Source organism: Furipterus horrens, unplaced genomic scaffold (genome assembly GCF_987537825.1).
Source record: "Furipterus horrens unplaced genomic scaffold, mFurHor1.1.pri manual_scaffold_1, whole genome shotgun sequence".
In the NCBI taxonomy this organism is placed as follows: domain Eukaryota; kingdom Metazoa; phylum Chordata; class Mammalia; order Chiroptera; family Furipteridae; genus Furipterus; species Furipterus horrens.
Genome location: NW_028327171.1, coordinates 212,971,169 through 212,985,517, shown reverse-complemented (window position 1 = coordinate 212,985,517; position 14,349 = coordinate 212,971,169). Strand labels below are relative to the sequence as shown.

The 14,349-nt window shown below is 39.6% G+C and overlaps 1 protein-coding gene across 1 annotated transcript in view; it reads right to left on the bottom strand.

The window, feature by feature from the left end:
- PSMD1 (proteasome 26S subunit, non-ATPase 1) overlaps positions 1 to 14,349 on the bottom strand; it is a 79,976-nt gene that overhangs the window by 52,163 nt on the left and 13,464 nt on the right. The window contains exons 8-16 of the mRNA XM_090284934.1: positions 10,913 to 10,973; positions 9,887 to 10,015; positions 7,349 to 7,437; positions 6,805 to 6,883; positions 6,129 to 6,302; positions 4,411 to 4,522; positions 3,655 to 3,851; positions 2,367 to 2,462; positions 1,253 to 1,317 (exon numbers count right to left, since the gene is read on the bottom strand). Of these exons, the coding sequence (XP_090141060.1) occupies positions 1,253 to 1,317; positions 2,367 to 2,462; positions 3,655 to 3,851; positions 4,411 to 4,522; positions 6,129 to 6,302; positions 6,805 to 6,883; positions 7,349 to 7,437; positions 9,887 to 10,015; positions 10,913 to 10,973 (1,002 nt within the window). The remainder of the gene's footprint in view (positions 1 to 1,252; positions 1,318 to 2,366; positions 2,463 to 3,654; positions 3,852 to 4,410; positions 4,523 to 6,128; positions 6,303 to 6,804; positions 6,884 to 7,348; positions 7,438 to 9,886; positions 10,016 to 10,912; positions 10,974 to 14,349) is intronic.

Below are 14,349 nucleotides of genomic sequence, written 5' to 3'. Positions count from 1 at the left end.
AGCGGAGAACAGGATGAACACTGATACTTGGTGGGCAACCCCATTCAACAAAACTGACCGGCACAACGAGAGACCAGCCAGCGTGCCACACGGGTCTGGGCCCTGCTGTGTTACTCAACGGTTTTATCCACAACAGGAAGAAAGTGTTTTCTAGCCTGCAGCCACTGGATGGCTTCCCCTCTGGGACATAAGGGAGAAGATCCTATCATCATCCACGCGGACAGACGTTCAGTAAGTGTTTGCTGAGTTATGCCATAAGCCTTACAAGAAAGGCTCACTCCCAGGAACTCACGGCTGAAAATTTATACCGGACATTAAAAGAACATGAGACACTTGACTCATCTAACATGGACCTTGTAAAATTTTGTTATGGTATAATTTCATCACAAATAAGCTATAACAAGCAGTGTCCAAATAAAGCCTGAGAAGTACTTTAAATTTCTCTTTATTGTATTTTAAGTTAAAACAAACAGTGGTATTGGAGATCGGCGCCAAGCAGACCATGAGAACTACTGGGAGAAGTTCTACTGCATCTACAAACACTGCTCAAACGACCACTAACACACATTTAAACATCACTTACAATTGCCAGAATCTGTCCTAAAGGCTTTAGATAATTATCAAAAACCACTGTTCTCAAATAAGTACTAATACATACCCATTTCACAGCCAAGGAATCTGAGGCTCTAGGAGGCTAAGATACAAGCCAGAAGTTGCTCCGCTAATGAGTGGCAGAGCAGGATTCAATACAGGATTCAGAGTGTGTCCACTTAATCACAGCTATACTCTACTGCCAAGGGTATCTCCAAATCCTCAAGTCCAAAGTAATATCTTAATAACTGCAAATTTTCTGCCCTTCTGCATTTAAACAAAGCCTATTACCTTTTATTTTCATGAAAATCTTCTAAGAGTGCTACAAACCCATGTAAGAGAGAGCATCTCATCTGAATGACCAATATACATGGAAAGCGGAGTACGAAGGTGCTACCCAGACTTAAAAACTGGTGAGCAGAAACATTATGAATAAAGAGAAATAATAGTCATTCTATTATTCCTCAAATAGGTTGTCAGAATCACAGGACATACTTATACGTGCTTCTTTTTCAGGTGAAGGGTACTAATCTTACTGTTAAATGGTCCTCACTCAGATGAACCTAGATCTACTTATTCCTCAGATATTTGAGCTTCTGTTTAGTTACTTATTATAAGAAAAAATGACATATAAATAGAATTGGAAGTTCGAAATTATTACCTGAATAGAATGAACCCAAGTGATTCTACTGCTGCCCTTCTGACGTCGTCATTAACATCGCTTACCTAGGAAAAAATTTAAAGGATTCCATTGCACCATGTATCTCATTACCAGAGAAAACCGGTATGAGGCCCACATCATTCAAAGGTAAATTAGACCTCATTAGTATGTTATTCCTTTATTAGAATGTCTCTCTCTAATTCAGAAACTCATCTGAGAATGTCTTCATTTCAGGGCTTAGAAGTTTTAAAACTCAGTGATAATTAAGATTCAGGGCCACTTCTAAGAAAGACTGTTTCAGCTGCATTGTGGCTTCTGTGAGCTACACTGAAAATCTAACTGTTCCTTCAATGCTATTTTCAAAATCTTATGTCCTAAGGTTCATGCAAAATACCAGTGTTTAGAATGTACCACATTCTGCACGGATAAAGGGTAAATTACAAATAAGTCCTGTGGAATATAAATAACACGGGAAGGAGTCAGTGACAGTTTAACCCTCGCCGCCAGGGAGGATGCCCTGGGCTTACCCTCTCCCAGCACCGCAGGGTAGAAACCTACTGAGCAAAGGCGCGCGTGGAAAGCCCACTGCGGTACAGGCCACGGCATTTATTGTGGATAAGCTGTATCTGGTTTAGGGGGACTGAGTGGACGAAGGCTCTTGGAAAACACGGGCACTGGCTTACCTCACACAGGTAAGGAAAAGGCTCTTGGAACAGACCATGTCCCTTGGGGGCACCTGAAAGCGAACTTCACAGGCTGTAGAAAGAAGCTCCTATTGTTCTTAGATTGCCCAGTCCTCGGGTGGCTGCACAACCCCCCGTGGTCTCGTCTCTTACAGGGACGGCGACCCCTGCAGTAGGCTTTCCGAAGCTGCACCCGAGTGACTTTGCTCCTTCGTGCACACTGACGTACTGTTATCCCGTGCCACATCCCTGTGAAAAGCTAAGTGCCCCTGGCACTAGGCTATGGCTGCCGTGCCCTATGAATGAGAACCTGAACCTGAAACCACAGGGAGCTGTCATGTGGGCGTGGGGGCTGCACTCGCCTAAATACTTAGGGCCCGTCTGCAAGTTTTCCCCTCCACCCTATCCCCAACAAAGGCCACAGTACTTACAGCAACGTGTAGCAGGCGTCGGATAGCTTTGTTGTTACCTGAGCCACAGTAAGCCATGGCTACGGTATACATTCCAGATCGTCGAAGAATCGGGTCCTAAGAAAAAAATTCAACATCAGTCATCAACTTACCATTGCAAACAGTCACTTCTACAGACTAAAGGGCACAGTTGCATGCACTGGGAGAGTTCATTTTAGGTTAAAACAAACAAATAAAAAAAGACAGAACTTAAGAACTCTTTTGTGGTTGATATTTTCTAAATGAATGGGGAAATACGACTAACATGAGAGGAACTAATGACTTGCAATTCCCAACATTCTGTGCAATATGCCTGTCCTGCCTCACACATTTCAGGAAGTATACACTCAATATCAATACCTATTGCCCTGTTACACTCAACTTCCATTTATCAATCGAACAACAAAGAAGCTTGCTTCTATTCTACATTCTAACTTGCTTTTGCTTTATCATTTAATTAATTCTTGGGCCCTGAACACTGAGTGGAAGAGATATAGAGGTCTGATAGCTGAATAAATAATTAGTAGTTTATGAGTAGGTTATAGCAGTGGGTTTTTAAATCAGATTATAGAGGACATTACTACCACTGACTACTTATAATAACCAATACAACTATAAAAAGTAAACAAAAGGCAATGGAAAAAAACCTCATCCAAATAAGTAAATACAGATTAGCACTATTTTTTTCTTAAAGATTTTATTTATTTATAGAAAGAGGGGTAGGGAAGGAGAAAGAGAGGGAGAGAAACGTGAACGTGTGGTTGCCTCTTGCGTGCCCCTGACTGGGGATCTGGCCCACACCCCAGGCATGTGCCCTGACTGGGAATCGAACCGGTGACCCTTTGGTTCACAGGCCGGTACTCAATCCACTGAGCCACACCAGCCATAGCTGGCACTATTTTTTTATGAAAAAACTATATCTTATTAAATGATTATGAAATCATTCCAAAAACACTATTTCCAAAAAAAATCAACTTGTAAATTTCAAAAACTTTTCTGAATCTCCTTATCTGAAAATCACTGATCTGAAGTCCTCATTACATTTAAAATCCTCAAATTACTCCTATTCACATTTTTCAATCAGTGCTTTTCTTTTCTAAATTTTGTTAGGTTTTAAGTATCTTGTGAAAAGTTTTATCAACAAATGTAGCTAGCTATTCTGAGGAGAACAGAGATCTTTTCCAATGAAGCTACTAAGTGTTTTATAAATGGTGGCGATAACTGGAAGTACGGAGTACAGGGAGAAGAAGATCAATAATGTGTAATTCACCTTATCACGGCACAGAGATTCAATGAGAGCATCAGCCTCTTCCATCCTCCCATACATTACTAGTGCAATGCCCACTGCAAGACCACGCAGAATCTTCTCATGTTGAGTTTCTTGTGCATAGCCGACCATGTCCTCAATAGCCTGGGCATTTTTAGAGCCCAACATAACCAAACCTAGGGCCAGGCCAGCTGCTTCCCCTATTGAGTAAAAAGGAAAATAATAAAGAATAAGGGTCATGTCTGTAAACTCAATAAAACATATACTATTGGAAGTGGCATATTAGCCTCAACTATCCAAACAACCATTAGCTTCTGAAAGCATTTTTTCAAACCATCTGATAAAAAGGAGGGTATTTTCTGTGCAAGTACATCCATATATTTATAGCTGTTCTCCTTTTAAATCTTGACTGGAGGCGCCATAGAATCCTGTGTTAATTTCAAAGGAGTCATTATGACGTTTTTTCTACATTATCACCAAGTAGTATGGATAGCCCCATGATACAAGTAAGCCACTAATAAATTTCTATTTACAGAAGTCAGTTATATAAAGAGATGCACAGAATATACCATTTTTTAAAGCCTGTATATCACAAAACATGTTTTTATAAGTATGACAATTGGGAAAAAACCCACTCCCTCTTCAAGTAGAGAAATCCATTAGATGTTTAAGAGGCTATAAATGATAGGTGGGTAGTAAATATTACAGTTACATAAGTAATCCTAAAATTTGTCATCTTTAGAAAGAATCACTTATTACCTGTCACAGCATCATCCTGATAAAGGTTTGTTTTTAGCAAATCATACACATCCTGGCGTGCGGTCCCCATGGCAGCCAAACCAAGGCCCAGACTGCCACCATGTCGGACGATCTGGGGAGAAAGCATGGCCGCCATTGATTTGGTACATGTACTTAAAATCCAAGCTTTTGTTCTAATTTCAAAGGATGTTTTAATATTAAATATGGAGAGCAGTGAGCCTAGTTAGAAGGATCAAAGGATTGATAATCAGTAGGCCAGTGGTAACCTTGGCAATTTCGCTTTCAAAAGAAGCGTTAAAAGAAAGAAAGAAAGAAAAGAAAGAAAAAAAGAGTGGTGCTTGCTGATGCAAGAGTTGAGAATTGAATAAAAGGAAAGAAAAGGGGCGAGAGACCACAGCTCTCCCTGCAGGAAGATGAGGAGGAAGATGACAGCAACCGAGGGGAAGAAGCGAGTGCCAGGGACGCTGTCAGGACAGGCGAGGCCTGCACATGCTTCTGGGCTCCAGGGGAGGCAGCAGAGAGGGTGGCTGAAGAGCAGGGAGATGTTTCCAGTGGAACATGGTTGTGAATAAAGCGGGAGAAAATGAAATCAAGAGCAAAAGTTGGTCCCAACTTGAAGGACAGTTGGTCATCTGTCATTTCTGAGTGCACGGTATCCTTTTGTTGGTGACAGCACCCCAATCTTGCTTGAAGAATACTCCTCCCTCACTGATTAGTTCTGGTGGGACTGTCATTTAAGGAGCTGCCACCTTCCTCTAGCCAAGGTGTTGGCCTACGACCCAAGAGAGGCCGGACGCGCCTCTGGAATTTTAATCTTCCTTAAGTGGAATGACCCAAGGACCAAACACATTCAGCTCACTCATCCTGCCAGTAGGGCCTGAAGAGGAAATTCCATTAGTGCCTGTTATCGAAATCCCTAGGACTGCCCTGGCTCTTAACCTTGGGGAGAAGTGGTCCATCAGCTTCTCCTTTGATTACAGAAGCTACTTCCAATAAACTCCTTGCTTAAGTTACTCAGAGGTGGGTTGCTGGCAACCAAAAGCCTTGCCTGATAAGGAAGTTTTTACCTGAGACCAGAGGAAATGAGGTAAAGGTATGCGGAAATGCAGATAAGACCTGTGGCTGGGGGCTTACTAGCCGGGACAGAGGTTTCTATTGGCCTCGAACCTTTTCACTGAAGTAGGATGAAGGTCTTTTGGCTGACTCAGCTACTTCCCTAAAAGCCTATTGGAACATAAATGTTGGAGTCCAAAGCCCTATTTCACGGTATGTTAAAATAAGATAGGGCTACGAAAGTTTTTCCAAGAGTTTACATTTTAAAACTTACCAAAGATCAAAACAAGCAAAAGTTCTGGTTGCCAAGAGAGTATATGCAATTTCTTTGGGCCTTGGTTTCCTCTAAAATGATAGAATTAGACTAAATAATCACTAAGGTCACTTATAACATTACAAGACTATAAAACGTAGGAATGCAATGTGTATTTTGCAAATACCAAGTACTTTATTTTGCTTGTTACCCGATTTAAAGGATTGAGAAGCATCATTTTAGCTTAAAGAGAAGGAAAGGAAATTATCTTTTAGGAAAAAAATTCTATGAGAACAGTATTGTTTTGCGAGTTCCCAAATATAACAAAATTTCTATTCACTAAATCTGGCAAGTATAATGTTCTCCTGAACTCTTAACTAATGGAAATCTAGTGTTCCGTTCTAACACTTACATCGTTGCTGGCATTCTTAAGCTGGTTAAGCAGATAGTCAATTATATCACCGCCATGATTGGCGTGAATGAGACCTAATGCATAGAGACCGCCACCTTCCTGATAGGCCGATCCTGGAGAGGTGTCCTTGGGGAGATAGGTTGCCATTAACTGTAATGCTTCTTTCTCATGACCCTGTAAATTGGAGCCACAACAAAGGTGTCAGTAAGAGACAGCAAAAAGAAGACCTAACATCTTCTATGAGTATTGCTTTTCTCCAGCATGTCCACTCGCTGGAAGAGGAGGAGGAGGTGGGGCTCTCATACAACTTTATCACTGGAACAAGAGAAGAGCCTTTAGGAGACTCAAGTCACCTCCTGCTTAGTTAGAAACAAGTGCTTCCCTTTTCCCCTTGTTTTATAACATTTCCCCAATTCATCTCAGGCGAAGCAAATGACTTATTTCAGCTCATCCTTTGAGAAATGGCTCAGAGAGTCTTCACAGGAAAAGGACTTCTACCTTTTATTAAAAATAAGCACATATATACGTACTTTAATATATTACTTTATCCTTACCTATAAGAGGACAGCTTTAACAAAATGGACCTGTCAATGAATTATAGTAAACTTTCATTTTTTATTAACTTCAGAAAAATAGCTCTGTTCTGATGCCTCTTCACACTGATCGGTTATATTACCTTGTGAATTACACCCAAACTGGCTGTAGCTGTAAATTTTGCCCAGTTAGTGGCTCTGGCCAACCATTCCAAGTTATCTCTGTAAGAAAAGAAAATTAAGCAATACTATTGAAACAAATTCCATAAAGCTTTTTAAAGTACTAAAGTCAAAGCATTAAAAATTTACCTTGAAATATAACAAATCATTTCACTTGATGGATCTCAAATTACTGCTGATTGTATTTTACCTCATAAGTTGTTCTTAATATTTTGAGGACTTTAAAAAATGCATAATATGTAAATCCACTATGAACAAAAGCAGAACTGTATTAAATTTCTGAGCTTAATAATTTCACTCAAAAGCTGATATTCAAACCAAATATGAAGAGAATTAATTTTGCCTTAAAACAAGTAGACATACGCAATAAAAATAAAATAAAATAACAAAAATAAAATTAAAAACTCAGGACTGGCAGGCAGGGGAAGTTCTCCACATCCATATAACAATGTGAGCAGAGACTGTTAAAGATGGTTGTACAAAGTGGAAACTTTCAAGTATATTTACCTAAGAAACTGGTCGCTGGTAGTCCCACAATGCATAAAAGAGTTTGCTATAACAGTTGCTGTGTGACATACAGAATTCCGTACTGCATCCTTACAAAAACAAGAAGATTTTTATCACTGGCAGAGAATTCACACATACTCTTAAGTATTCACCTATGAACACACAACCAGAGTCCTTGTTTTGTGGTAAAACATGAATAACCTGAACTGATACATAAGTAATGGATCTTGGCTATTTCTTTATTACAAAGATAAAAAACAAGCAAGTCAAATTGAGCTTTATTTGTGGTTTTAACTTGAGGTCATTAAGAGTTTAGGTAGGTTAATTTAGGCTGCAGATATTTTAGTTTTTGGTTTCTGAACAGTTTAACTCGCCATTTCTCCAAGCCCAAGGTCCTCAGGGTGCTGTGTACCTGGAGGAGCACTGCTGAGCCTCTTTGGGCACCGCGCCTCAGGCAGATAGCAAAGTAGCTGTGTATTTTTAAATAAGACTGTATTATAAGGCTTAGTTTCAAACAATTGTCGTAACAGCTAATTATGTAATTCTGTGTCTTTCTGTCATTCGTAAAATTGTATTAAAAGTTTGGAGAAGCATTATTACATATGCTTCAATCAAACAACTGTTTAGCAATGGAATAGTGTACAAATTAAAAAAAAATGACTAGGAAAAAGGTACTGGGTAAATAAGAGGGAAGGAAGATTTTTTGTGCTATATATCTTTTCATAATCAAACATTTTTTTGAAGCAGGTAAATATACTACCTGTTCAACAATTAAAATTAATGTTAATAATTGTTGTGATCAGTATCCCAACAGGAGTTACAATGATAAGAACCTCTGTTCACAAGCTTAAAATCAGTGGGAAACCAGACAAACTATATCAATGTACTGAGAGTGCTATTTGTCCAAATGCTACATGTATGTATTAAGACAAAAAGTTAGCTAAAGGACTTCTGGTCAAGATGGAGGGACAGGGAGACATGCTTCACCTTGTGCAACCACAGAAGGATTACAACTAGATCTCAAAACAAATAACACCCAGAACTGACAAAAAATAGAGCTGTAAGAAGTCCAACAACCAAGGATGTAAAAAAGCCACATTCACCCAGACGGGCAGGAGGGGCAGGGTTGTGGACACAGGTGGAGAGGCGCAGAGAGACGGTGGCTGAACAGACGGTACTGCACTCACATATGGTGGAGGAAGCTGGGATTGGAACGTAAGAAAGAAATAAGCATTTAACCAGAACAGCAAAAAGAAGAAAAAATATTAAAAAGCAAGGATAGTGTAAGGACTCTCTAGGACATTTCCAAATGTACCAACATCCGAATCATAGGGGTGCCAGAAGGAGAAGAGGAAGACCAAGAAATTGAAAACTTATTTGAAAAAATAATGAAAGAAATCTTCCCTAATCTGGTGAAGGAAATAGACATACCAAGTCTAAGAAGCAGAGAGTCCCAAACAAGTTGGTCCCAAAGAGGATCACACCAAGACACATTATAACTAAAATGTCAAATTTAAAGATAAAGAGAGATGGGGGAAGGGAGGTATAAGGGGACTAAATAGAAATGGAAAAATATACAATAAAGATTAAATTAAAAAAAGAAAGATAAAGAGAATCTTAAAAGCAATAAGAGAAAAGCAGTTAACTACAAAGGAGTTCCCATAAGACAGACTATTAACTAATGTCTCAAAAGAAACTTTGCAGGCAAGAAGGGACTGGCAAGAAATATTCAATGTGATGAAAAGCAAGGACCTACAACCAAGACTACTCTATCCAGCAAAGCTATCACTTAGAATGGAAGGGCAGATAAAGTGCTTCCCAGACAAGGTAAAGCTAAAAGAATTCATCCTCACCAAGCCATTATTACATGGAATGTTAAAGGGATTTATTTAAGAAAAAGAGATCAAAACTGTGAACATTAAAATGGCAACAAACAACTCTTAGCAACTGAATCTAAAAAAGTAAGCAAACAACCAGAGCAGGAACAGAATCATAGGTATGGGGATCATTTCGAGGATTATCAGCTGGGAGGGGGAAGCGGGAGAAATGGGGAAATGGTAGAGGGACCAAGAAGCATAACTGCCTCGTACAAAATCAACGCGGGGAAGTTAAGAATAATATAGGAAAGGGAGAAGCCAAAGAACTCATATGCATGACCCATGATCGTGAACTAAGGGGGAAGATTGCTGGAGGGAAGGGGGGGGTACCAGGCAGAGGGGGAAAAGGGAGAAAAATTGAGACAATTGTAATAGCATAATCAATAAAATACGTATTTTAAAAGAAGTCAGCAGAAGAAAATAAAAAAAACAAACAAATCCACTAAGCTTCCCAATGACAGATTAACACAAAAACAGGAACTCAATATTAACTCTTTCTTCTTCAACAAGTTTAACAGTTTTTCCCATTGTTATTTTTACAGAAACTTATTTCCTTAATCAGGAATAAAATGCTACAAAGAATTCAATAAGAAATAAACTTAAGTACTTATATTCAACAAGAAACACTTTTAAAAAGCTTTATTATATATGAATTTCCTACCTTTGTGTTTTTTAGAATCATGAGATCTGTGTTATTATTTCGTATTAAAAACTGCAGATGTAACTCAATAGCCATTTCACCACTTAAAATTTTAATCATTTTCAAAGTCTGATCCTTGGGCTCTGGACTCTGCCAAAACAAATAAACAAAGAATGAAAATTCATGTATTACTAAAATTTACTACACTAACTTTAACAGCTAAAATCAGTGAAATTCATAGTTCATACATACAACACTCATATTTTAATAGCAGGATCTAGAAAACTCATGTATAATTTATTTATTAGATGCCATGGAGATATGATACTAGCTTGATGAAAGAATACAACTCATTCTGAACTAGCTTCCAAATATAAAATATTTTAATATTAAAAATAAACAAGCTGTAAAGGAATAACTAATCACTGATAATATTTAAGAAAAACTTTTATTAGAGTCAGTTTTATACTTTAAGTGAGGAACTGCCTAATCCAAACTGAGAAAATCGGAAGAACCTCTAACGAACATATCTATATGATCTCATGAACTACCAAGCCATCAACAAAACTGTTCATCCAGGTGAAGAACAACTGAAGCTTATATATGAGCAACAGAGACCAAAGTCCTGATGAAGGAAGAATTTATCTCCATTGATACTGCTGCTCTAATACTTAGTCAACTCTTCTTTACACCATGAATACTAAAGAGAACGAAGACAATTATACTGCTCTCTTCTGTGAGAAGTTGCCCTTTATATAGAGACCATACTTTTTTTCTCTCCCTGTGACAGGCAATTCAGAGTTATTCTGAGTAGATTTCATTCTTTAGTAAGAATCTTAAGATTTAATTTCATCTAAGTAAGTGTTTTCTGGAATCAGTCTTTAAACTTCTACTTTTTATAGAAAATCCATTTTTAGAAAATGACTTTTGTATCAAACCTAATAATAAACCTCCATAAAAACAGGTATGTAACACTGTAAAATAATTCACAATGTACTGTGGGACTGCAGGTTAAACAGCAGCCTCAGCTCCACAAAGCACACTGACCGCTTCCGGTGTCTTTCCTGCGGGCGCACCACCGGTTTTTTCTTCTGTTTCCATTGACTCACTGAAATGAAAAGAACCCACGGTTACTAATTTGATAAATCTTCCCTGAACAGTATGTGTGGATGATATGTTATCAAAATGCAGATCTGAACCACGTTCAAATTAAATATTTTACAAGGAAAAAATGTCTACAGTAATCACTTCATAAATATTGCAGCTAACAGAAATAATTCTTATCAGACGAAGGTGGTCCAGTTATAGAATTTCCTCCAAATATATTCATAAGAATACACAAAGCAACTAACTAGGTTAGCAAAATGCATGAGTAACAAATACAACAAAACCAGGGGACAAGATACCCCCCAAATTCCCAGAACACAGCCAGGTGGGGATACAGCATCAACAGCTACACCCCTAGTTTGAAGTCAAGCAGTTGGGTGGCAACAACCCTTAAAACTCACCAGCCCAAACTCTCTTCTAGGTCAAAGCACTAACCTTGGAGGAGGCCACGCTGAGTATAGAATCCAAATTAAAAAGGAAAAAACAAAGGAAAAAGAAAGCCCAGATAAAAGCGGGAAAGGAAACAGAGCAAGGAGAGCCCGGAACATAAGGCGCCATTTGTTGAGTACTGTTCTCCACAACACAGTAGAAAAGGCAGTTCTAGAGGGCAGTGAAGTGACAAAAACCAGCTTCAATGAGCCTCCTTTGTAAGAATTTAGGAAAACTAACTTCAAGGAAGATAAGCCACAGAAAGGATCAAAGCAAAATCCCATAAAGTATTAAAACAATTCTCAGAGGAGGTAAAAGACACTTAAAGCCTCAGAAGAATATGACACATCAGAATGGTAACAACTCAGAAATTTAAAAGACCTAGGAAAAAATCAGAGATGAGAGAGGAAAGATGATCACTTCAGAAATGAAGATTAATTCAGAGGGAACACGAGAGCAAAGAAAACAAGGAGACAGAAGACTCCGGCCGGGACCGAGGCACAGACAGGCGCGCTGCGTCTCCATCACGACTAAGGAGGAATTTACAACCACTTCGAAACTAAAAGAACCCCAGGAAATCCAGAAAATAGGAGCTACAGGGAAGTTCAAAGTTCAGCAAAATAAATATTCAACCAGAAAGGCAGGAGGGGCGGAGCCGGGAGGAGAGAACGAGGTGCACGGCGGCGGCGGGGGCCGCGGGCAGGGGGGCAGCGGGGCAGGGGCGCAGGAGGCGCAGCAGCAGAAGCCATGGTAGAAAGCGCAGTCGTACACCTGAAACTGGGGAGCGCTCCGAGCCCCAGAGCAGGCGGCGCAGCCCACGGTCCCAGCGCCGGGGAGGACAGAGCCGCACTGCCCCTGACGGTGAAGGCCAGCGGGGCTGGGCGGAGGCCGACGCTGCAGGGCCCGCGACAGGACAGGCCGCTTGTTTAGTGCGGGAAGAGGGAGAAGGGCTTGGAAAAGCGGTGAGTGCCGAGCAAGCGGCTCTGTTCCCTCGGACCCTCCCCCCACGCAGCGCCGCGGAGACAATCCCTAAGGCTCCGCCCCTGACATTAACAGGCGTGGCAGTTCTACCTGTGACACGGAGGCAAACACAGAAAGCTGTCAATATGAGGAAACAGAGCATGGCTCAAAAGAGGGAACAGATCAAGGTTCCAGTGATGGAACTAAGCAAAGAGGAGAGAGCCAACCTCACAGATGCAGATTTCAAAGCTTTGCTGATGAAGATGCTCACAGACTTGACAGAAAAGTTAAGCATGACAGGGAAGAAATGAAGGCTATACTAAGTGAAATGAAGGAAAATCCACATGGAACTAGAGGTGAAGGAAAGGAAACCAGGGCTCAAATCAATGAATCAGAACATAAAGAAGAAAGAAACAATCAACCAGTACAGAAGGAGGAAACAAGAACTGAAAAAAATGAGGAGGGGCTTTGAAACTTCTGGGACTTCAAACATGCCAACATCGAATCATAGGGTTGCAAGGAGGAGAAAAGGAAGAGCAAGAAATTGAAAATGTCTGTGAAAAAATAATGAAGGAAAACTTGCTTAATTTGGGGAAGGAAATGTATACACAAGTCCAGGAAGCACACAGAGTCTCAAACAAGCTAGACCCAAAGAGAACCACACCAAGACACATCATAATTAAAATGCTAAGGCTTAAAGGTAAAGAGAGAATCTTAAAAGCAGCAAGAGGAAAGCAGAACATTACCTATGAAGGAGTTCCCATAAGAACTGTCAGCTGATTTCTCAAAAGAAACTTTGCAGGCAAGCAGGGACTGGTAAGAGATATTCAAGGTGATGAAAAGCAAGGACCTACAACCAAGATTACTCTATCCAGCAAAGCTATCATTTAGGATGGAAGGGCAGTTAAAGTGCTTCCCAGACAAGGTAAAGCTGAAGGAGTTCACCATCACCAAGCCATTATTACAAGAAATGTTAAAGGGACTTATTTAAGAAAAAAATCAAAACTGAACATTAAAATGACAACTCACAACTATCAACAGAAGCTAAAAAATAAACAAAAACAAACTAAGAAAAAACCCAGGGCGGGAACAGAGTCATAGGTAGGGGAGCATGTGGAGGGGGGTGTCAGCTGAAAGGGGAAAAGGGGGAGAAAGGGGGAAATGGTGCAGGGATTAAGAAGTGCAGTAGGAGGGTGCAGAGTAGACAGGGCAATGTAGAGAAGAGCTTATATGTACGACCCATGGACATGGACTGAGGGGGTCACTGGGTGGAGGGGAGCAAAGGGAAAAGAAATTGGGACAACTGTTAACAGCGTAATCAACAAAACATTTTTTAAAAAAGGAGAAAAGAAAAAAATTTAAATCTAAAAGAAACAAACTAAACGCTGTCCCCCTAAGATCAGGAATAAAGTAAAGATGTTCCCTCTCATCACATCTATCTATAATAACGTTTTGGAAATTCGGCCAATGCAGAAAAACAAGGGGAAAAAGGTATAAAAGTTATTAAGGGAGAAGTAAAATTTCTAGTTTCAGATGACAGGATTCCTATGCTGAAAATTCTATGAAAGGACCTATAAAAAAATTTCACTAGACCTATTAAGTGATTTAAGCAGGGATGTGGAATTCAAGATTAATATACAAAAATGAATCGTATTTTTACATACTAACAAATAATTGTAAATTGAACTTTAAACATACCACCTACAATAGCTTTAAGAACATAAAATACTTAGGAATAAATTTAAGGAAATGCATGCACAATCTCTGCACTGTACTCTACAGAGCAGTGCTGAGAAACACTAAAGAGAACCTAAATAATGAAGGCGAGTGCCGTGTTTATGGATTTTAAGACTCAATACAGGTAGGGTTTCAGTTTGCTCCAAATTGAAGAGATTCAACATAATCCCCATATGAATTACCCCTGACTTACAGAAATGCAAAAGGCCTAAAATAGCCAAAATAATCTTGGGGGGGAAAGTCCTAACTAT